This window comes from Zalophus californianus, chromosome 9 (assembly GCF_009762305.2).
Source record: "Zalophus californianus isolate mZalCal1 chromosome 9, mZalCal1.pri.v2, whole genome shotgun sequence".
Taxonomy (NCBI): Eukaryota; Metazoa; Chordata; class Mammalia; order Carnivora; family Otariidae; genus Zalophus; species Zalophus californianus.
In genome coordinates, this window is record NC_045603.1 from 11,178,055 (window position 1) to 11,202,547 (window position 24,493).

At 46.8% G+C, this 24,493-nt stretch overlaps 2 protein-coding genes across 2 annotated transcripts; both read left to right on the top strand.

Annotated features, from left to right (window-relative positions):
* The first annotated feature begins 66 nt into the window (after positions 1–66).
* Positions 67–23,923, top strand: TEX33 (testis expressed 33). Its single transcript, XM_035721938.1, is given in 8 exon segments — positions 67–195; positions 269–371; positions 1,176–1,336; positions 4,862–4,921; positions 8,947–9,389; positions 11,164–11,308; positions 23,472–23,582; positions 23,783–23,923. Coding segments are annotated over 5 exon segments (819 nt in total). The 5' UTR covers positions 67–195; positions 269–371; positions 1,176–1,336; positions 4,862–4,899; the 3' UTR covers positions 23,881–23,923.
* LOC118355978 (60S ribosomal protein L17-like) lies at positions 16,170–16,782 on the top strand. The gene has a single exon (XM_035721939.1). The coding sequence runs from the start codon at positions 16,184–16,186 to the stop codon at positions 16,736–16,738; it is 555 nt and encodes a 184-aa protein (XP_035577832.1). The 5' UTR covers positions 16,170–16,183; the 3' UTR covers positions 16,739–16,782.
* Positions 23,924–24,493: the final 570 nt, after the last annotated feature.

The following is a 24,493-nucleotide window of genomic DNA, read 5'->3' on the forward strand; positions in this document are numbered from 1 at the left end:
GCCCTCTGAGGTAATAGAGCCCTATGAATAATGCTCACCACGGTGACTCCAGTGAACAGTGGAGCAGGGCTGCTCCCTAGCAACCACCTAGTAGTCTTCACCAGCAGTTTCTGCAGTGTGGATCTGCACTCCTGGGCTTCAGCACACACCAGAGTGGTTCACGTGTTTTCTGATGTTATGAGAGAGAGTGGAAAAGTGAGGCAGAGAACTGTGAGGTGGGCGGGGGTCTCCCGAGGCCTGGGATTTCATCTTCCCTCTCTCCATTCAGGGCTGCTCGTGAGGGAAGAGTACCCAGAAGCAACTAGACCTCCGCCCCCATCCTCCTTGACTGACGTCTCTTGGGACCTTTCTTTCCAGATCAGAAACTGGCAGTGAGTCCACACTTCTGTTCAAGGGAGTCCAGGCTGCTCTGGACTGGGGGTGCCATTAGGGCAGATGGGACACAGCCGTGGGCACAGCGGGTGGGTAACTGGGGATGGGGCAGCTCGCTTGAAGGAGACAGAAGATGTCGGGCTTGGTTTCAGTGCCACCTGGCTGAGGTCTTATTTCTTTTCTGAGCCTCATTTTCTCCACCCGTGAAAGACAGAGAGTTAATACTTTCTCTGAACACCTGAGTCCTTATGAAGACTAATCGACTAGATGTGAGAATGCATATGAACTGCATTAGGTATCTCTTGCCGTATAACAAATCACCCCAAAATTTAGTGGCTTTAAGAACATTTTTTAAAATTAACTAATTAATTTTTGAGAGAGAAAGGCAGAGTGAGAGAGAGAATCCCAAGGATGCTCCACACTCAGTGTGAAGCCTGATGTGGGTCTCAGTCTCACAACCCTGAGATCATGACCTGAGCCAAAAATCAAGAATTGGATGCTTAACTGACTGAGCCACCCAGGTGCCTCTAAGAAGATTTTTTATCTCACAGTTTCTTTGGGTCAGAAATACAGATAGAGCTCCAATGGATCTCAAGTCTCAGGGTCTTCTACAGACTATAATCAAAGTTCAACTAGAGAAGGACCCCTTTCCAGGGCCACTCATTTGGTAGGACTCAATTCCTCGTGGATTGTTGAACTGAGAGTCTCAGTTACTCGTGAGCTGTTGGCCAGGAGCCCCCCTAAGATCCTTGAGGTGGGCTTCTCCAGAGGGCAGCTCATGACATGGACCCTTCTTCTATCAGAGTGAGTGAGCCAAGAAGAGCCTGAGAGAGCATGAACAAGACAGAGTCTTCAATATTCAATCTTCAATAACCCTGGAAGTAGCATCCTATCACATATTCTATTGATTAGAAGCAAGTCAACAGGTCCAGCCCACACTCAAGGGGAGGGATTCTACAAAGTTGTGAGTAGCAAGGAACAGGATCCTTGGGAGCCATGTCAACTGCCCACCTCACTGCCCCCTCTAGGCCCCGATAATATACATCCCTTCCGTACACAAAATGCATTCATTTCTGCCTAAGATCTACAAAGGGTTCATTCCATCAGCTCTAAATCTAGAACCTGGTTCTACAAATCAGGCCCAGGCATGGATGAGACTCCTTGGGTGTGGTTTCTTGAGCTCAGTCCCTCCCCAAGAGTAGGTCTTATGAAACTAAGCTACCTGTTCTGAACACACCCACCACAAAATGGTGTGGCAGCCCCAGGAAAAGAGTGATAGACATCCCTATTCAAAAATGAGGACACTGGAGATACAAAGGAGTCACTGGCCCATAGCAGTTCTGAAATCCAGCCAAGGAAATGTTGAACTTTTCCTGTTTGGGTTTCAAGGCCTGGAAGTAATTCTCCATGGTTCTCAGCTCTGCCCAACAGGTACTCTCTTCCACTCTCTATCCTTTAAAAAAAACAAATAAAGAGCGCCTGGGTGGCTCCGTAATTAAGCGTCTGCCTTCGGCTCAGGTCATGGTCCCAGGGTCCTGGGATCGAGTCCCACATCGGGCTCCTGCTCAGCGGGAAGCCTGCTTCCCCCTCTCCCTCTCCCCCCTGCTTGTGTTCCCTCTCTCGCTGTGTCTCTCTCTGTCAAATAAATAAATAAATAATCTTTAAAAAAATAAAATAAATAAATGAGAACATGTGTGTATGCTGAGCAGTCTTGTCAGACTGTTCTACCAGTAGAATTTGAGAGTCCACTAATCTCTCCCATTTTTTTGGTCCCATTTTGTACTCTCTCTGCCCCCTTTATTGCAAGCTGGTTGTGCTTTTGCTGATATGGTTTTCTCAATAACTGAAGCCTGCAGGGGCTCGCACTGCTAGACAATAGCTATGCTCCTCTCTCCTGGGGCTCCTGCAGAGCGACAGCACCCGTAAGCTTCCTAGAGGCCCTATTACCCGACTGGGGGGTCTGTGAGATGCATCCTTATCTCTTTAAAGGATCATTTGTGTGACAGAATAATATGCTCTGAGCTTTTCATCTTTATAAGCTTTTAACAAAATGTGGTATAGTCGCACCCTTGGTTACCTTTTCCTGACAGTGCTCTGAAGCCTTTTCTTAATTTTAGCATTTTTTGACACTTGGAGAGGATGAGAATTTCCAAAACTATTAAGTCTTGCCTCTTTTATGTTTAATGGTCCTTCCTTCAATGTTTCTTTCTTCTCTCACAATCACTACACGCAGCAGGAAGAAACCAGGAAGCACCTTTGAGAATCTCCTTTGCTAGATCCCCTGGCTCATTAGTCACATGTTCTGCTTTCCTCATAACTGTCAATGACAGTGTCACTAAGTTTCTGTCACTACATAACAAGGGCATGTCTTCTTCCAGGTTCTAAGAACATGTTCCTCACATCCTTCCGTGCCTGCGGTGACAGCATCCTCCAAGTCCAGATTTCTACTCATTATCTGTTTAAGGCAATTTAAGCCTTTTCAATCATGTTCCTCAAAATCCATGCATGCTCCAACCACTGCTCAGTTCCAAAGCCACTCCCACATTTTTAGGTATTTGTTACAGCAGCAGCCCATTCTTGGTACCAAACTATATGTTAGTGAGCTACTGTTGCATGACAAATGACAAATGACCACAAAGCTTAACAACTTAAAAAAAAGTACAAATTTATTATCTCCCAGTTTCTTTGGGTCAGGATCCTGGGTGTAGCCCGGCTGGGTCCTCTGCCTCAGGGTCCCCCACAAGCTGTAATTAACGTGTCAGCTGGGCTATGTTCTCATATGAAGGCTCAACTGGGGAAGAATCCACTCCCATGCTCATTTGGGTGGCAAGATTCATGCAGTTCCTCGAGGACTATTGGACCAAGGGTCTCCCTTCCTCATGAGCTGTTGCCTTCTCCATGGGGCAGCTCAATACATGGCAGTTGCTTCCACCAGAGCAAACAAGCCAAGAAGAGCCAGAGAAAGAGTGTGAATAAGACAAAAGTCATTAATCTAATCTCAAAGTGACATCCTCCCATTTTCATCATATTCTTTTGATCAGAAGCAAGCTGCTAAGTCCAGCCCACAGTCAGGGGGATGGGGTGGGGGGCTAATGCTGTGTATGAATACCAGAGCAATACCAATACCAGAGAATACCAGAAGGGTATTCTGTTAAGCTCAGTCCCTCCCCAACAGTAGGTCTTATGAAACTAGGGATCATGGGGAGTCAGTCCATCAGAAGCTGCACGATCACACAGTTATCACCACACAATTATTAAGTGTCAACATTAATAGGGTGTTTTGCTTTGTGATTTCTTCAAAAGAAAATTGATCTTTTTTTAAGATTTTATTTATTTGAGGAGAGAGCACGAGTGGGAGGAGAATCAGAGGGGGAGGAAGAAGCAGACCCTCTGCTGAGCAGGGAGCCCGAACCCAGGCCTCGATCCCAGGACCCTGAGATCACGACCTGAGCTGAAGTCAGAGGCTTTACCTACTGAGACACCCAGGCGTCCCTAAAATCAATCTGGTTCTTAATTTGCTCTGAGCTTACCAGCAGACCAGCTTGCTGGGTGACCTAGCACAAATCACTCCCCCTCTCTGGGCCTCAGTTTCTTTATCTGTAAAATGAAGAGATTGGATTAATTGATCCCAAAGATCCCTTTCAGCTCTGACCTGCTACTTCTATGCTTTCCTTATTACAAAGCTACTTCCTGCTTAGGCCTGGGTACTAAACATTCACTGTATACAATAAATTGTTTTCCTTTTCCTATTACAAGATTCACAGAAATCTTAAAGACACTGCAATAAAATCAGGTATTAGGAATAAGAAGAAGTTCACTAGGAAAAGGAACACAAACCCGAAAGCCACAGGGGCTATTGTAGATGACAGGGCTGCTCTAAATTGGCCCGAAGGCCTGTTCTGTGGAGCAGAGACTGAGGTCACAGCTGCGAGGCTCCTGCTCTCAGCTCTCCTATGATGGCCAAGCCGGTTCCTTTCCCTTGAGCTTGAATGACCAGCTAGTAAAAGGGACACAGTCCTACTTGCAGGGAGGCAAAAAGTCACCAGGATAAGGGGCTTGGGGCAAAGCCTCCCACAGCCAGGGGCCTGCTGGGGAATCCCAGGGGAGCATTGGGTGCTGCAGATGGGGGAGAAGGTGGAAGGAAGAGCGTGCAAAGGGCAAGAGGCGCTCAGGGCCCCCAGGCTGTTTGAGAAAGTTCTTTGAAGCACTGGCGTTGGAAGTGACCCAGGCTTTCCAGAGAGGGCAGAGTCTGCAGGGGTCCAGGAGGCAGGCGGGGGGGGGGGGGGGGGGGGGGGGGGGGGGATGGGTGATGGCGGCAGCACGAGGGAAGGGGTTTGCTGAGTACCAGAGAGGACTGGAAACAGCATGGAGGGACCTCGGGTCAGGGGCTGGGCAGATGGCCACAAGCCTCCCTGTTTAATTCTCTGTTCATCCTTTTCTGCAGAGACTGTGTCATCTGAGATGACTAAATGTGTTTCTTTGTCTTCAGGACTAAGCTTGGAATTACCTATCCCAGAGCAAGAGTCGATGGAGCTGGGCCACTGAGCAGGTAAGACAGGCTGACCAGGGACATGCTGAATGCCCATTCGGGGCTTCTGTACAGGTGCCCTGCGGGCAGCAGGGAACAGCCCCTTTTCCTCCTCCCTCGGTCTCACCTGGGCCTTCAGACCCACTGTGGGGCCCTGACTTCCTCCGCATTCTATTTGAAGACAGAAATCAAAGGGAGGGGAATATTCCTGGGTCCCTCCCCTCTGTCCAACCAGGGACTGTGGCCCCACTGCAGTTCCCCTCTGCGGGGCTCAGTGGGGAAGTGTGCACCCAGAGGGCAGGGCTGAGAGAGACCCCAACGGGTCAAGGGGGTGGAAGGTACATGTAGGTCCTGAGTAAGCCCAGCCCAGGGAGTGGTGTGGCCCAAGGAGGGGTGACGGGAGTGTTCCAGGAATGGGGAACAGTATGGGCAAAAGTCTGGAAGTGAAAGGCCTGGTGCTTTGGTGGAGCCTAGGAAAGTCAATATGGCTGGAAGGCTGGAGAGGCAGGTGGGGGAGAAGCCCAGGCTGGGTCCTGGGCCTGATCCCCGATGTGGGGGCTCTGCTTTCAATGCAGGGGTGACTGGGTCAGGTCAGCTCTGATAGGGGCCCCACGGTGAGTGGCCATCCAGTGAGACTCAGGGGACATGGCTGCTGGAAGCTCTCTCCAACACCCTAAGCACCCAGGCCTTGTTAAACACTCGGATTCCAGCCTCTTCCAAGGAGGTTCTGATGCAGGCCCGGGGAGGGGCCCAAGAATCTGCAAATGTCATGAGTGGGCAAGTGGGGGGGGGTGGATTCTGATAAAGGGCCAAGCCGGGAAAACTGACCGTGGACCATTTGACCCTCATGACACTAGCAAGTGAAGCTGGGTTCACTCTGCCCTTTTTATGGCAGAAGGGATGGGGCAGAGTTGCAGTGAGGCTCCTCGGCTGCCAACAATCACTCATTCATTCAACAAACACTGAGCTCTGAGAGGACAGGGGTTGGCCTTTTAGTTCCCTTGCATCCCTAGTGCCTGGATCTGACATAGGGCTCCCTCAGTGCGTGAATTGGGTCAATATCGGCTCTCTGAGCCAGGGCCCGGCCAGTGAAGCGCTCATCACCCCAGAGGGCGGGCAGGGGGTGCAGGCAATTCCACTATAACATGCTCATAGATGAGGCAGGCGGGAGCATGGCCTGGGAGAAATGGGAAGCTCTACTCCTGGAGTCCTGAGGCCTGCATCCTGTGGGACCCCAGGTGGAGCCCCTCGCTGTGCTGGGAGCAGGAGGGGGGGCCGTGGCTGAGCAGGTGGATGCTTCGTGTGCTTCGTGTGCTTCATACCTGCTTCCACTCTATTGAGCAGGGTGCCCTCCCTACCTTGGCAACCTCGGTTGTCCCCAGAGGCGCTCGTTGACTTGGCTGCCTGCTTCCTGGGGCAGAACCGGGACTGGAGGGAGGGGAGGATTTCTGGTCTCGGGGAACAGGTTTTCCCTCTGCCTTTTGAGTAGATGACAAAGGAGCAAGAATGAAAGAGTATCTGGTTTCACCGGTTGGGGCGGGGGTGGGGGGGTGGGGAGGGAAGGAAAGGAGGAGTCAGGCGGGCTTGGACATCAGCTTTCTCTGTCTCCACCGCCCAGGGGAAGGGTCTGCCGTTCTTCGTGGGTGGGCAAGAGGGGTTTTTCACAGAGCACCACCACCTCTTGGTGACAGCAGAGCAGGGTCCGGTGAGAGCGAAATAAAACCCCCATGGCCAGCAAAACCCGCTGCTTTCCAGCAGCCTTCTCTGAAAAGGAAGCCTAGAACAATCCTCTTGTTCCACCACAAGTGGGGCAGCTACTAAATCCTGCCAGGTTTGAAAGGGAAGTGGGGTCTGTGTCTGCCGCCATAACTCAATCCTCAAGGCCCAGTGGTACTTTTTTTAACGGCAAGTTACAAAGCAATACATAGAATCCAATCTCATTTAGAAACAAAAACAAAGCACAACTATGAATCCTTCAAGAGGGCTGGAGGAGCCATCTAGAATATTTTGAAGGGCAGCTCACCAGATGTGTTTACAGCTGTCACCTGGGATTGAAGATTGGGGGGCAGGTGGCGAGGCCAAGTCCGTGTGTGTGTGTGTGGGGGGGGGGTAGGGGGGGATGGGGGTGGGCAAACGGCTCCTCTTCCGTATTTTGCACAGAAAATACAAGAAAGAATAAGATAAGGAAGAATTTATACACCACGTGGGTATTATCATGTGTAACATGTTATATAAATTGTGTTAGGTCACCATCAGGTTAGTTGTCAGATACGCTGTTATTTATGTGACTTACCCGCCACTTAAAGAAAGAGAAAACCCTGCTGGTTAGACTAAGGGTCACCAACTGCCAGATGCATCCTGATGTCAGCGGTAGGACCATGAAAAGAAATGATGTGTTACATTGATGAGGCACAGGGTTCCTCTGGGTCTGCCGGCCCCGCCGCCCCTACACCCCGGGCTGGCTGACGGCCTCCACCCACAGCTCCGATGCACCGGGCTTGTCTGGTGGGCGCTGAGGGAGGTCCAGGGTCAACTCACCCGTGGACCCGCCTCAGTGAGACCACCACCTCCCATCTTGGTGGGAAAATGGGAAGGTTTGTAGCCATAGTGATGGAGAAAGGGAAAACTCGTGAGAGGGGTGTGGAGCCTGCGGCCAGGCCAGCGTGGGGTGGGCGTCAGGGAGGACTTCCTGGTAAGAATACATTTGAAGGAGCTGAAGGTAGGATTCTGTCTCAGGGAGAAGGAGGGGCAGGCTCTCAGGTAGCAGAACCAGCCTGGGCAGACCCTGGGAGGTGGGACGGCACAGGACATGGCTGGGGGAGAAGGAGTAGCCGGTTTGGTGGGAGCCTTGGGTGAAGAGAGGGAGGAGGCTTGCAGGCTGGGAGCAGGGACCCCCTGGGACTGGGAGTCAGGGCCAGAAGCGGAAGGGACCTGTGGGGGTATGAGAGCAGGGAAGTGGCTGGGGTGACACCACCTGAATAGTGACAATAGCAGAGGGAAGTGGGGGTTGGGCAGCAGCTCTGAATGGGGAGCAAAGACCTGGCCATCCAGCTCTGTGACTTGGCCAAGCCAACGATGCTGCTGGTTTTCTTCACTGGTTCGCTGGGGGGTTCAAAGAGGGGAAGGGAACTAATCAAATGGAGCTAGGTTCACTAAAGCACAGAGACATCAAGGTCCCACAGCTAGACCTCAAGACTGGAGAGTCTGGGGCTGCCACTCCTTTTGTCAAAAACAATGTGGGGGGTGATCCTGTCTGGTGGGAGGCTTGGCAGACTGAACTACCTGCTTCCTCTGTCTCTCCTGATTTCTCCCCTGTGCTTCTGGCTCCTGTGACTTCTGTCTGTCCCCATCCCTTTGATGCAGGCTGGCTGGGTCCAAGGACCCAGAGAGGGGTCCCGCAGCACCAGCCAAGATGGTCTTTGGTTTCACACAGGATAGAAATCAAATGCGTGCCGAGAGGAAGTGAGAGCAGTTTACTGAAGACAGAGAGAGAGTGCAGATACCGAGTGTCTGGGAGCCTCAGAAGGGAAAGGACAGTGAGTCTCGTCTTTGCTCGGGGCCTGGGGTTTGTACTGAGGACGGTGGTCCAGTGCCCTGTCTTCTCAGCCATCCAGGAACAAAGATGCATGTTTAGGTGTCCCCATAAGTCACTTACACCCTGGAGCCAGGGGGCTTGGTAAGTCGGTGGTCTTGGAAAATGTTCACGTCACTCCTTAGGTACTATCTATTGTGCTGGAAGACTCCAAAAAAACATTAAATCCTTGACCTTTATGAGGACTGTCTGTTCTGTAGGCGTGTGTGAGGCAGGGGTGCAGGTCCCAGCAAGAAGAGGCAGCAAAAGGAGCGGAGAAAGCAGTTTCTCGTGGAGTCCCTTCAGTTTCCCTTACCTTCTTTTGCTGCTCCGAGGCTCTGGGGCTCTGTGTCTTTCTCTTTCCCCGCTCCCCACTCCCATCGCTGTCTCCCTTCCCACTCCCCATTCTGCACTCATCTATTTCCCTCCCTCCTTCCCTCCCTCCCTGCCTCTCTCCCTCTCTCTCCCTGCTCAGGTACAACCACTTTGCCCAGGGCCCATCTGAACAGCAAGGAAGACCAGCAGGACACGAACCCCTGGAGAACTGCCCCCAGCCCTTTGGACACCTCCAAGTTCAAGTACCAGGCCCCAGTCTCCCCACAGCCGACTCTGTACCGGGGAGGCAGCCCCCTAAGGCAGGTCCACCTGGAGGAGGTCAGGACTCCACCCCCATCGATCATCAGCAGCGACCGTCTGTCCCCGGGGATGGACCCCCAGTGTGGGTCCCCGAGGAAGGGAGGCTACAGACCCTCCTCGAGGGAGAGCAGGGCTTCTTTCCGAGAGGGGGCTCAGCTGAACCAGGGGCTGAAGGAAGGCCCCAACACAGGAGCGCAGGGCCAGAGGAGCAGCATCATTCCTGACAACATTCGTCACAAGTTTGGGAGCAACGTGGTGGACGAGCTGGTCTCTGAGGAGCAGGTATCTGAGCGGGCACAGGAGACCAAGGGTGGCGGAAGCGTTATGCATGGAAACTTAGGACCCCCAAGGAGCCTGCTCTTGAGCACAGAGTCCCTATAGTAATATCATTCGAGAGGGACGTTGACTATGCCAGGCAGAGCCACATAAAACAACTCATTTGATCTTCCCAGTGAGGAAGGTACTATTATCACCCTCCTACGGATACGGAGCCCAAGGCTTAGAGGGTTTCAGTAAACTAACCAAACTCACCCAGTTCTGTGGGATGAGGATCCAAGCTGGGCCAACGTATTCTGGGGGCCTGGCCCTTACTACTTTTCAGTTATAAGGCTGGTGTTGGATTAGATGCTTTTAACAAGTCTCCTAAAGGAGACAGCATTGACTGGGGATCAGAAGAGTTGGGTTTGATCCTGGCTCTGCCCCCTGAATGCTGGGTGACTTTGGATAAGTCACTTCCCCTCTCTGGGCTCTAGTGTCTACCTCTGTCAAGTGAGGCAGTTGGACTAGATCAGGCTGACAAATGGCATTCATACCCCAACTTTCCTAGACTGCATTCATGGCAGACATCACTAGTCGACGCTGGCACCATTCCCCCACCTGATACATTATTCCAGAGAATCACTACCGGTCAACTGAAAGTTGAGATAAAACTGCTGTTTCTGGTCAAATGCTAGGAGTTCTTCTTGCTCTGGAGTTTTGAGACATAGATTAAAGCCATCACCTCAACCCCCACAGTGACTATGTTGTGTGGTAGGCCAGGCCTGACTTCTGGCTTCTTTTTGAACATATAGTACGACAGAGGTTCAGAGAGGTGATGTGATCTGCCCAGGGTCACACTGAGCAAGTGGAATTCCCAGGATCACAAAGGGCTGGGTCCCCCTCTTCTTTGTCATCTTAAGATGTGGTGACCACACCCACCTTGCTAGTCTGGGAGGTCACAATCCTAAATGCCCTGTCCTACTTGGAAGATCTTATCCCAGTTTGAGGCTGGCTCTATGGTCACTATCTCTCACTGCCCCTCTCAGCCTTGGAAGCCGTCCTTTCTCTCTTTGGCCATCATTGTCCTGGGTTTGAATCAGGAGATCTGGTTTTTCTATCTATCTTTGACACATTGTGGGTGTCACTGAGCTAGTGATTATCAGAGCTGGAAGCTACTTCAAAGACCATCCAGTTCTGCCCCCACCCCCATTTTACAAGTAGGGAAACTGAGGCCCAGAGAAGACCAGAGACTTGCCCAGTGTCAGCAGCTGGTTTATGGCAGAACTGGGACTCAAACCCCAGTTTCCTGGCTCCTAGGCCTGGGCTCAGCCACTCTGAGCCTTCCAGGTCCCTCGCTGGTACAGGAAGGAGTTGGCCCCAGTGAAATCTAAGGAGCCACCCCGAGTTGACGTGAGGGATGCCTCTGTTCTAGAGGCAAGCGGGGCTCTGCGGTTTATCAGCTGTGGCGACCGGGTGAGTCCTGCCCTGAGGCCCAGCTTCCTCATTTATAAAATGGCAGGAGTAATATCAGCTTATGAAGACCTCTTCTGATGACATACAGTAGGTGCTCAAAGCAGGGAGGAGGTTCTATGATCACTACCATCACTTGTGCCCGTGTGGGAGGTGGGGTGGTGTGAGGAATGGGGGGCCTTCCGCTCTCCCAGCTCCCGGCCCTGGGCCTGGTTGAAGGCTGCAGTATAGCAGTGGGGCAGGTGAGAGGGAGGAGGGGTTGGCGGGGAGATAGAGGGCTGACCCTGCTTCTCTATCCCTTGTCTCTTCTCCCTTGCTCGCTGCGCAGGCTCGAAGGGCCATCGGTGAGGTCTTTGAGGGCCAGAGGAGGGCAAACTCATGGCCCAGCAGGACCCAGAGTCCCGTGGAAATCACCTCCATCTTCTCAGACTACTATGATTTGGGCTACAACATGCGATCAAACTTGTCTCAAGGTCAGGCCAAGGGGCAAGGGTGAGGGGTTGTCAACACCTGTGGGTCCCAAGCCACCCCTTCCTGTACCCCTAGGGGGTCTGAGACCCAGGACACATTCCTGGGGACACGGGACACTCATTGCGTGGCCACCAAGCGCCCTCTCTGGGCCAGGCCCTGTGCCTTGTGCTGGGAATATCCAGGCCCCGGGCAAATGTATTCTCACCGTGCAGATGATCCATCCTAGTTGGCAAATAGCTCCTCACTCCCTCGGGGACCTCTGGTGTCCTAGTCTGCCAGAGGGAGGCCCGGGCACCCCTGGCTGGCCTGGGCACCTCTGGTCACAGTGACAATGTCAGGCTTCCTAGGTTCAAAGCTCAGCTCTGCCACTTCCTGGGTGTGGCCTCGGGCGGGATCCTTCACCTCTCTGGGCCTCGGTCACCTTCTTGGCACCATGGGGATAATAATGATGACGTGGCCCTCATTGGGTCATTGACAGGGCTCTGAAATGCCACTTGAAGGTGCTTGGCCTGGGGCTCGAAACGAGTAGCTGGCAGGCCATTGTTTTTCCTTCCCGGAGCTGTGGTGGCACCGTCTGGGGAGAAGGGTGGGTTGGAGATTCGGACAGCAATGTGCAGTGTTTCCTGAGGGCCAACCGTAGCCCTGTTTGTTTGGGGTGAGAGCTATTAGCTCCATTTCAGGGACTCATGGGAAACAGTTTGCCCAAGATCTCTCAATAACAGGAGGTGGATCAGAGCTCAAATCCACGTTTTCCTCCTGCCTCCAAAGCCCCAGAGTCTTTCCTTGGCTTTGGGTCACTTCCCTAGCTATGACCCTGTTCCCAAAGTGGTTTAATGGCCTGCTCAGCTGGGGGTCCACAGCCTGCCCGCAGGGGCCTCTCTCGGCCCCCAACGTTCCAGTTTTGCCTCATTGCCAAACATGACATCCTTCTGGTACTCTTCTTTCTTCCCTCTGTCCTGCCAGGCCCTCTCCCGTGCCCCCAGGGCCTGGCAGACCTCCTCACTGGGCTCAGATCCCCGTCACCCAAGGAACCAGACAGCCACGGGAAGCCTTTCTGGCTCTTTCTTTGAGCCTGGAGAAGGGGTGGTGCTGGAGGAGGGAGAGAGAAGACAGCTCAGATTGTCTTCTGTTCTGGGCCTCAGAGTTCCTGCCTTCCATTTGTCTCTGTAATAATTATCACCCGAGGGTGCGCACAACCTTATATGGTAACATCTACCCAGACATAAAACAATTGTCTAAAAGACATCTGTGCATGTTTCGCCAGCCTGAGAAACACAACCTTGGCAGCCGTGCGAGGGGTGGTGCTGGAACCAGCGCAAACCAGCTTGTACCCACCCGCTCAACAAGAGTCAATTGTTATATTTTCCCTAACTGATTGGCTCGCATTGCTATCTTATGGTGAGCCATAAATTCGGGCTTCATTCAGCCTTGGCACCAGTGGCCTTCACCCAGGCATCCCTCTTGTTTCTACCCACCCCGTCAGCCTTGCCCTTGCTGATCCGGGTTGTGGCTGAACCAGAGCAAGGGAGAGGAACTCAGACAGGAGATGGGCTCGGTGGGGAAGGCCGCCAGAAAATCTTTTCCCTTGGGGGGGGGTGGGGAAGCCAGGGGAGCGCCTCAAGCAGGAGAATGGCATTGTTGGTTAAAAGACCATTCTCGTTGTCGTGGAGAATAGTTGCAGGGGAGCTGGGGCGGAAACGGGGAGACCAGTGAGGGGTCGACTGCAAAAACCCAGGTAGGAGAGATGATGATGGCTTGTCTAGGGAGCAGGGCTGGGGCCCTGCGCAACTCTGGAGGTACCGTTGTACAACATGGTAGGATTCTGGGTATTTGTGTAAGCTGGAGCACACAGAATATGCTAATGAATGGGTCTGGGGTGTATGAGAGTGGGATGAAGGTTGAATTCAAGGCTTCTGACCTGAAAGCCTGGGAGGACAGGATTGCTATTTCCTCAGAGAGAAGGTTCTAGGAAGAGTGGGTTGAAGAAATCCTATCCCATGCTGAGTCATAAAGAAAATCTTTTATATGGTCTTTTAAAATGTTTAGTCTTGCTTTTCACATTTAAGCCTTTAATCCACCCGGAGTTGATTTCTGTCGTCAGTGAGAAGCAGGGATTCCTGTTTAATTCCTCCTTTATGTGGATTACCAATTGTCTCAGAACCCTTTACCGGGTAGTTTCACCCCCGCCCCCAGGGACCCGCAGTGGTACCACTGGTGTCCACCAAGCTTCCACGTGCGCAGGGGTCAGTTTCCAGGCTCTCCATTCTGCCCATTGGTTGACTATTATGCTTTTAATGACCAAGTATGAGAGGTAGTCTGGTTGGGCAGATATCAGCCTGCTTCTCCACAACCACCACCAGCTAAGGTTTGGCTATTTGAGGTCCCTGACTCTCCCATAGAGATTTTAGACCCACCTTGTCAATTTCTACAACAAAACAAAACAAAAACCCTGTTGAGATTTTACTTGGAAGTATGTTGAATCTACAGCTCAAATTAGGGGCAATGGTCAGCCTTATTATGATAAGGAATTTTCCAATCCATGAATATGCTAGGCAGGTCCATTAATTTAAGTCTTCTTTCCGTATCTGTAAATTACATTTTATAATTTTTTTTCTATAAGGACTATGCAGTTTTCTTAGGCTTCTTTTTTTTTTAATTTTTATTTAAATTTTAGTAAACATATAACGCAATATCGGTTTCAGGAGTAGAATTCAGTGAATCGTCATTGACATACAACACCCAGTGCTCATCACAACAAGTACCCTCTTTAATACCCATCACGCATCTGATCCATCCCCCACTCTCCTCCCTCCATCATTCCTCGGTCTGTTCTCAATCATTGAGTCTCTTTCCCCCCTCTCCTTTTTTCCCCCTCTTTCCATATGTTCATCTGTTTTGTTCTTTAAATTCCACACATGAGCGAATGTGGTATTTGTCTTTCTCTGACTGACTTATTTTGCTTTAGCGTAACACACTCTAGCTCCATCCAAATCATTGCAAATGGCAGGATGTCATTCTTTTTGATGGCTGAGTAATATTTCATTAAATATATACACCACATCTCCTTTACCCATTCATCAGTCAATGGACATTTGGGATCCCCCCATAATTTGGCTATTGTTGATAATGCTGCTATAAACATCAGGGTGCATGTACCCCTTCAAATCTGTATTTTTGTATCCTTTGGGTAAATACCTAGTAGTGCAGTTGTTAGGTTGTAGGGTAATTCTATTATTAGTTTTCTGAGGAACCTCCATACTGTTCTCCAGAATGCACCAGTTTGCATTCCCACCAACAGTATAGGGGGGTTCCCCTTTCTCTGCATCCTTGCCAACACCTGTCGCTTCTTGTGATATCCCATCGTGGTTTTGATTTGTATTTCTTCATGTGTGTATTAGCCATCCGATGTCTTCCTTAGAAAAGTGTCTATTCATGCCTTCTGCCCATTTCTTAACTGGGTTATTTGGTTTTGGGGTGTTGAGTTTGATAAGTTCTTGATGGATTTTGGATACTAACCCTTTATCAGACAGGTTGTTTGCAAATATTTTCTCCCAATCCGTAGACTACCTTTTAGTCTTGTTGACTATTTCCATCACCGTGCAAAAGTTTTTATCTTGATGGAAGTCCCAATAGTTCATTTTTGCTTTTGTTTCCATTGCCTCCAGTGATGTCTAGTAAGAGGTTGCTACAGCCAAGGTCAAAGAGGTTGTTGCCTGAATTTTCCTCTAGGATTTTGATGGTTTCCAGTCTCACATTTAGGTCTTTCATCCACTTTGAATTTACTTTTGTGTATAGTGTAAGTGGTCCGGTTTCATTCTTCTGTGTGTTGCTGTCCAGTTTTCCCAACCCCATTTGTTGAAGAGACTGTCTTTTTTTCCATTGGATGTTCTTTCCTGCTTTGTTGAAGATTAGTTGACCATATAGTTTTAGGACCATTTCGGGGTTCTCTATTCTGTTCCATTGGTCTATGTAGCTGTTTTTGTGCTGGTACTATACTATCTTGATGACTACAGCTTTGTAATAGAGGTTGAAATCCAGGATCTTGATACCTCCAGTTTTATTTTTCTTTTTCAGAATTGTTTTGGCTACTCTGTGTCTTTTGTGGTTCCATACAAATTTTAGGATTGTTTGGTCTAGCTCTGTGAAAAATGCCGGTGGTATTTTGATAGGGATTTCATTAAATGTGTAGATTGCTTTGGGTAGTGTAGACATTTCAACAATGTTCTTCCAATCCATGAGCATGGGATGCCTTTCCATTTCTTTGTGTCCTCTTCAGTTTCTTTCATAACTGTTGTAGAGTTTTCCGAGTACAGATCTTTTACCTCTTTAGTTAGGTTGATTCTTAGGTATCTTATTGTTTTTGGTGCGATGGCAAATAGGATCAATTCCTTGATTTCTTTTTCTGCTGCTTCATTATTGATATATAGAAATGCAACAGATTTCTGCACATTGATTTTATATGCTATGACTTTGCTGAATTCATGTATTAGTTCTAGCAATTTTTCGGTGGAGTCCTTCGGGTTTTCTACATAGAGTATCGTGTTGTCTGCAAATAGTGAAAGTTTGACTTCTTCCTTGCCGATTCGGATGTCCTCTATTTCTTTTTGTTGTCTGATTGCTGAAGCTAAGACTTCCAGTACTATGTTAAATAGTAATGGTGAGAATGGATATCCTGCCTTGTTCCTGACTATAGGGGAAAGGCTCTCAGTTTTTCCCCATTGAGAATATTAACTGTGGGTCTTTCATATATGGCCTTTATGCTGTTGAGGTATGTTCCATCTATGCCTACTTTGTTGAGCTGTTGAGGGTTTTTATCAAGAACGGATGCTGTAGGCTCTTCCTCTTTCCCCCTAAGCGGCCTGAGGTGACCTCTGAAAATGGTTCGCTATTCGCTTGACCCAGAAAACCCTACGAAACCATGTAAATCAAGAGGTTCAAATCTTCGTGTTCACTTTAAGAACACACGTGAAACTGCCCAGGCCATCAAGGGTATGCATATCCGAAAAGCCACCAAGTATCTGAAAGACGTCACTTTACAGAAGCAGTGTGTGCCATTCCGTCACTACAGTGGTGGAGTTGGTAGGTGTGCCCAGGCCAAACAGTGGGGCTGGACACAGGGTCGGTGGCCCAAGAAGAGTGCTGAATTTTTACTGCACATGCTTAAAAATGCAGAGAGTAATGCTGAACTTAAGGGTTTAGATGTTGATTCTCTGGTCATTGAGCACATCCAGGTGAACAAAGCCCCCAAGATGCGGCGTAGAACGTACAGGGCTCATGGTCGGATTAACCCGTACATGAGCTCTCCCTGCCACATTGAGATGATCCTTACTGAAAAAGAGCAGATTGTTCCTAAACCAGAAGAGGAGGTTGCACAGAAGAAAAAGATATCCCAGAAGAAACTGAAGAAACAAAAACTTATGGCCCGGGAGTAAATTCTGCAGAATAAATGCAAATAAAAATAAAAAGAGAAAAAAAAAAAAAGAACGGATGCTGTATTTTGTCAAATGGTTTTTCTGGACCTATTAACAGGATCATACGGTTCTTATCCTTTCTTTTATTAATGTGGTGTATCATGTTGATTGATTTGTTAATATTGAATCAACCCTGCAGCCCAGGAATAAATCCCACTTGATCATGGTGAATAATTCTTTTAATGTCCTGTTGAATTTGATTTGCTAGTATTTTATTGAGAATTTTGCATCCATGTTCATCAGGGATATTGGCCTGTAATTCTACTTTTTAGTGGGGTCTTTGTCTGGTTTTGGAATCAAGGTAATGCTGGCTTTGTAGAATGAGTTTGGAAGTTTTCCTTCCATTTCTATTTTTTGGAACGGTTTGTGAATAGGTATTAACTCTTCTTTAAATGGCTGGTAGAATTCCCCTGGGAAGCTATCTGGCTCAGGACTTTTGTTTGTTGGGACATTTTTGATTACTGATTCAATTTCTTTGCTGGTATAGGTCTGTTCAAATTTTCTATTTCTTCCTATTTCAGTTTTGGTAGTTTGTAAGTTTCTAGGAATTTGTCCATTTCTTCCAGATTGCCCAATTTGTTGGTGTATAATTTTTCATAGTAGTCTCTTATAATTGTTCGCATTGGTTGTGATCTTTCCTCTTTCATTCATGATTTTGTCTATTTGGGTCCTTTCTCTTTTCTTTTTGATGAGTCTGGTTTATCTGGTTTATCAACTTTATTAATTCTTTCAAAGAACCAGCTCCTAGTTTCATTGATCAGTTCCACTGGTTTTGTTGTTGTTTCTATAGCCTTTATTTCTGCTCTAATCTTTATTATTTCCCTTCTTCTGGTTTTAGGCTTTATTTGCTCTTCCTTTTCTAGCTCCTTTAGGTGTAAGGTTAGGTTGTATATTTGAGACTTTTCTTACTTCTTGAGGAAGGCCTGTATTGTAATATACTTCCCTCTTAGGACTGCCTTTGCTGCATCCCAAAGATTTTGGACTGTCGTGTTTTCATTTTCATTTGCTTCCATGTATTTTTTTTATTCCTTAATTTCTTAATTAACCCATTCATTCTTTAGCAGGATATTCTTTAACCTCCATGTATTTGAAGTCTTTCCAATTTTTTTCTTGTGGTTGACTTCACGTTTCATAGCTTTGTGGCCTGAAAATATGCATGGTATGATCTTAATCTTTTTGTACTTGTTGTGGGCTGATTGTGACCCAGCATGTGACCTATTATGGAGAATGTTCCATGTGCACTCTGAAAAAAAAAAAAAAAGAATGTGTATTCTGCTGTTTTAGGATAAAATGTTCTGAATATATCTGTTAAGTCCATCTGGTCCAGTGTGTCATTCCTTGTTGATTTCCTTGTTGTTTTTCTGCTTAGATCATCTGTCCTTTGCTGTAAGTGGGGTTTAAAGTCTCCTACTATTATTGTATTATTATCAATGACTTTCTTTATGTTTATTAGTCATTGATTTATATATTTGTGTGCTCCCAAGTTTGGGGCATATTTACAATTGTTAAATCTTCTTGATGGATAGACCCCTTAATTATGATATAATGCCCTTCCTTATCTTTTGTTACAACCTTTGTTTTAAAATCTAGTTTGTGGGGCACCTGGGTGGCTCAGTTGGTTAAACATCTGACTCTTGGTTTCAGCTCAGGTCATGATCTAAGGGTCATGAGATCGACCCCCACGTTGGGCTCTGTGCTCAGTGTGGAGTCTGTTTAAGATTCTTTCCTTCCCTCCTGCTCGTGCTCTCTCTCTATAAAATAAATAAATAAATCTTTAAAATAATAAAAAAATAAAGTCTAGTTTGTCTGATAAAAGTATGGCCGCTCTGGCTTTCTTTTGACCTCCATTAGCATGATAAATGGTTCGCTTTCAATCTGCAGGTTTCTTTAGGTTCAAAACAGGTCTTTTGTAAACAGCATATAGATGGATCTTGTTTTGTTTTGTTTTTTATCCATTCTAATACCCTGTTTTTTGATTGAAACATTTAGTCCATTTACATTCAGAGCAACTATTGAAAGATATGAATTTAGTGCCATTGTGTTACCTGTGGAGTTGGGGTTTCTGGTGGTGTTCTCTGGTCCTTTCTAGTTTTTGTTGGTTTTGGTCTTTTTTTCTCCACTCAGAGTCCCCCTCAAAATTTCTTGCAGGGTGGTTTAGTGGTTATGAACTCCTTTAGTTTTTGTTTGTCTGGGAAACTCTTTATGTTTCCTTCTATTCTGAATGACAGCCTTGCTGGATAAAGAATTCTTGGCTGCATATTTTTCCCATTCAGCACTTTGAATATATCCTACCAGTCTCTTCTGACCTGACAAGTTTCTGTGGACAGATCTGCTGTGAACCTGATCTGTCTTCCCTTGTAGGTTAAGGACCTATTCCCCTTAAAGTCCTTTCCCTAAAGCTGCTTTCAGGATTCTTCCCTTTTCTGTGTATTTTGTGAATTTGACTATGACATGCCTTGGTTGTCACCAAGCTTTTGTTGACTTTTTAAAAAAATTTTATTATGTTATCTTAATCACCGTACATTACATCATTAGTTTTTGATGTAGTGTTCCATGATTCATTGTGTATAACACCCAGTGCTCCATTCAATACGTGCCCTCTTTAATACCCATCACCAGGCTAACCCATCCTCCCACCCCCTCCCCTCTAGAACCCTGTTTGTTTTTCAGAGTCCATAGTCCGTCATGGTTCGTCTCCCCCTCCGATTTCCCCTGCTTCATTTTACCCCTCCTACTATCTTCTTCTTCTTCTTCTTCTTCTTTTTTAACATATAATGTGTTATTTGTTTCAGAGGTACAGGTCTGTGATTCAACAGTCTTACACAATTCACAGCACTCACCATAGCACATACCCTCCCCCATGTCTATCACCCAGCCACCCCATCCCTCCCACCCCCCACCACTCCAGCAACCCTCAGTTTGTTTCCTGAGATTAAGAATTGCTCGTATCAGTGAGGTCATATGATACAGGTCTTGCTCAGCATAATACCTTCCAGTTCCATCATGTTGTTGCAAATGGCAAGATTTCATTCCTTTTGATGGCTGCATAATATTCCATTGTGTGTGTGTGTGTGTGTGTGTGTGTGTGTATCACATCTTCTTTATCCATTCATCTGTCAATGAACATCTTGGCTCTTTCCATAGTTTGGCTATTGTGGACATTGCTGCTATAAACATCAGGGTACATGTACCTCTTCGGATTACTACATTTGTATCTTTGGGGTAAGCTTTTGTTGAATTTAATGGGAGTTCTCTGTGTTTCTTGGATTTTGATGTCTGTGTCCTTCCCTAGATTAGGGAAGTTTTCAGCTGTAATTTGTTAGAATAAACTTTCTGCCCCTTTTTCTCTCTCCATCTTCTGCAACTTCTATGATACGAATATTATTACGTTTTAATGAGTCGCTGAGTTCCCTAAGTCTGCCTTCATGGTCCATTACTTTTGTTTCCCTCTTCTTTTCAGCTTCATTATTTTCCATAATTTCATCTTCTATATCACTGATTCGTTCTTCTGTTTCATCCATCCTCATTAGTATGGTATCCATTTGGGTTTACATCTTGGTTATAGCATTTTTAACCTCAGCCTGACTAGATTTTAGTCCTTTATCTCTGCAGTAGGGATTCTCTAGTCTTTTACGCTTTTTTTCAAGCCCAGCTAGTGTCCTTATAATCATTGTTGTAAACTCTGGTTCAGACATCTTACTTATATCTGCATTAAATCCCTGGCCATGAGTACTACTTCCTGTTCTTTTTCTGGGAGAAATGAATTTCTCCATCTTGTCATTTTGTCCAGAAAAGAAAAGAAGAAAGAAAGAAAGAAAAAAACCCAACAAAACAAAAAAGCAAAAAAACCCCTAGGTCCTATGTGTGTTTTGGTCTGCTTGTTAAAAGAATCTAGATCCAAAAATAAAATAAAACAAAATAAAATAAAATAAATATATAACAATAAAAATTTTAAAAATAATAATAAAAGTTTAAAAATAAATTAAAAATGAGAAAATAAATGAAAAAATAATAATTAAAAACGAATAAAAGTGAAAAGGAAGCTAACTCCCCTTTCCCCTAGAGCTGAAGCTTTCCAGCCCTCTATGATCAGTAGACTTGGTGCCAGCAAGTTGTTTTTGTACCCGTCTTCTGGGGGAGGGGCTTGTTGTACTGATTCTCAGGCTTGTTTCAGTGGAAATGCGACTCCAGTGCTCACGGCTCAGTGTAAACAGTTCCAGTCTCCACTAGGTGGCGCTGTTTTGCTCCCTGAAGGCTTTCAGCGCTCAGGGAGGGATGGGATAAATATGGCCGCCCAGCTCTCCAGCCCCGGAGATGAAAGTTTGCACCCCCGTCCTTCAGGGTCCCTCACAGAAGAACAATCAATCACTCTTGTGATTCCATGTTTATCCTTTCTCTGTGTCCTTTTGTTTTACCTATGCTTTACATAATATATATTTGGAAAATCTCTTCTGTAGTCTGATCATGTTTTTTTCATCAATGGGTCTTAGTCTACTTATATTTACACTAATCCCTGATACATTTGGAATTATTCTTATGACTTTATTTTGTGTTTTCTGTTGGTGCTGCCTTTTTCCCTCCTTCTTTGTTTTGCATTTGAGTGAAGTTTCTTTTTTTCCAATTTGTGTCTTTAATCTCCTTATTTTTTAGTGGTTACCTTTGACATTTTTACACATGTAGCTAACACATTCTAAAGTTGAACAAGATATTTAGGCTTTCCTGAATAATATAGGACACTAACAGGCCTCAATTTTATTCTCTCTGCCCCCATCTCAGCTTACATGTTGTTATTTTACCGAATTTTAATTCTACAGAAGCAAAGTAGTTTCAGCTGTGGATTCTGGGGCCACAGGGTCTGGTTTGGGCCCTCGATCGTTAACTTACCAGCTGTGGGACTTTAGAGGAGTGACTTAACCTCTCTGTGTTTCCGTGACTTCAACAGTAAGAGGGGGATAATAATCATACCTACTTCTTAGGGTTGTTGAGAAGATTCCGTGAGTAAGCTCTATCAAGCTCTGAGAATGTGCTTGGCACATAGTAAATCTTCAAAGATGGTTAGAGATCATCGTCATTATTTTACCCCATAAATTAAAACCCATGTATATTATGTATAATTTATGTATATGCATATGTATTGATGTAAATATACATCAATGTATGGCCACTTCTAAGATTTCTTTGGTTCTGGTATTTCAAGTTTTATTTGGATGTACCTAGCTAAAGAATTCTTTTTACGTATGCTGATTGGGAAACTGATTCTTGAGTCTGAGAATTCATATATTGCACTAATTCTGGAAAAATTCCCACTATGATTATCTTTTCAAATGCTACCTCTCTGGTTTCTCCAGTCTCACCATCAGAACTCTACTTACACATATATCAGAACTTCATCTTAGCGTTTTCATATTTTCCACATCTTTTTCCCTCCTGTATGCTGCATTCTAGTTAATGTCTTCTTTTTTTCTTTAGCAGACTCCACGCCCAGTGTGTAGCCCAATGCAGGCCTTGAACTCATGACCCTCAGCTGAGATCAATAGTTGGATGCTTAACCAACTGAGCCACCCAGGTGCCCCCCTAGCTTCTTTACTATATCTTCCAGTTGACCATTTTTTTCTTAGCTGCATCTCATCTGCTATTTTCCTTATCCCCTGAATTTGCTTTTAAACATTCTGATGCCAATTTTCAAACTTAAAAGAAGAGAGAATAATTTAATGACTATTATGTTGCACTTGTAACCCAGCTTCAGCAATTAATCCATGGCCGATCTCGTTTCATCTTTTCTCCCACCCATTCATCTGCCCACCCTGCATTATTTCAAAGCAAATCCCAGACATCTTATCATCCATTGAATTTATTTTTCAATTATAGGTTTTGTTTCTGAAATCCCACTTGCTTCTTTTACTAATCTGTTCTTTCTGGGTAATTTCTTATTCTTTACTGATACTTTTATTCTCTCTTTCATGATTTCAAACATTAAATACACTTATTTTATATTCTGTAACTGATCATTTGAATCCTTGCTATCTTTTGGGATTTGGTCCTCTGTTGTTTCTGCTGACTCTTGATCCTGATAACTTATTTTTGTGTGTGTGTATTTTAACTGTCCACATAGAAATACATTTTCTTTTAATTTAAATTTTAGTTAACATACAATGCAATATAGAAATAAATTTTTTAAAGATTTTATTTGTTTATTTGAGAGAGAGAGAGACAGAGATAGCGAGAGAGCACAAGCAGGGAGGAGAGGGAGAAGCAGGCTCCCCAGTGAGCAGGGAGCCCAATGCAGGGCCCAATTCCAGGACCCTGAGATCATGACCCGAGCCGAAGGCAGACTCTTAACCGACTGAGCCACCCAGGTGCCACTAGAAATAAATTTTCTGAAAACACAGATATTAATTGTCCCATGCCAGATGGTCCAACCAATTTCCAATAATGTAATCTTCCCAATCTTGCAAGAAAATTTTATTCCTTTGAATAGATAAAGAGACCAAAGCTCTGAGAGGTTAAATACTTGTCTGAGGCCACACTGTTCATAAATGCCAGAGTTGGTGTTTGAACCCAGGCCCGCCTCTCCACATCCCTGCCCTCCCACAGTCCACCATCCATAGGGAAACTGACACCCAGATATGAATTCTTGAGTGTCTGACCTCCGTTGACTTGGGCCTTCTGGGGGTTTCTTCATGGGGTTCCACAGGGGCCCCCGAGGAGACGAAGAGCCTCATGAAAGCCTCCTACACCCCAGAGGTGATTGAGAAATCAGTGAGGGACATAGAACACTGGCATGGCAGGAAGACGGACGATCTGGGTACGCGGGGGTGCTGGGCTGTGGGAGGCGGGCGCTCCCCTACCCGGGCAGGGTGTGTTGGCCCCAAGGTGCAGAGGGAGACCAGAGCAGCAGGTAGAGCTCTGGGGTGGGCCTGGGAGAGGCATGAATCACCACTGGGGCCCAGGCACTCCAGAAGTCCTCTGGGTGATCTGGGCTGGCTCCTTCCCTGCTCTCTGCAGGACGGTGGCACCAGAAAAATGCGATGAATATGAACTTACAGAAAGCACTGGATGAGAGATTTGGAGAAAAGAGCAAAAACAAGAGCTCAAAGTATTAGATACGACTGGGAAGAGTTGCCCTCCACTCAGAGAAGGCGCTAACAATAAAGAGAAACGCATCTGAATGTTCTCCTCTTCTTGTTGCTTCCCTTCACGTTGGGGTGGGGGCGGATGTGTGGTACTGGAAAGACCAACTGGGGGAGGAGAGAAGCCCCAAGAGCCCAAACTCTCCCCAGACCTTCCCCTTAGACATACACCCCTTCCCTCATAATTCTAGGACAGGATGTGGGAGCTGAGCCCTGCTTGGCTTCTACCTCATGTCTTATGGGAGAGGCCTCGCCTCACAGTGGCCACTGCAGGAGCTTACATTGCATGCCCACCGTAGCTGAACCCCGATTATTTCCAGACATCATTCCTCCCCCAGGAGCCCACGGACTTCAGAGGAATCAGGCATTCCCCCCCCTCCCCGCCGCCCCCATGCAGGGGTGGGTTTGATTGGTCGCAGGGTAATTCTTGCCTCTCTCCCTGCGCATACAAACTGATTGGTTCAGAAATGGGCGTATGACTCAATATGGGCCAATGAGATGCAAGGAGAGGTGCGGGTGTGTGGAGCCTTCTGGGAAATTCTTTTGTCCGCTGGGAGAGCTGGGAAGCATCCCTCTCTCCTGTTGT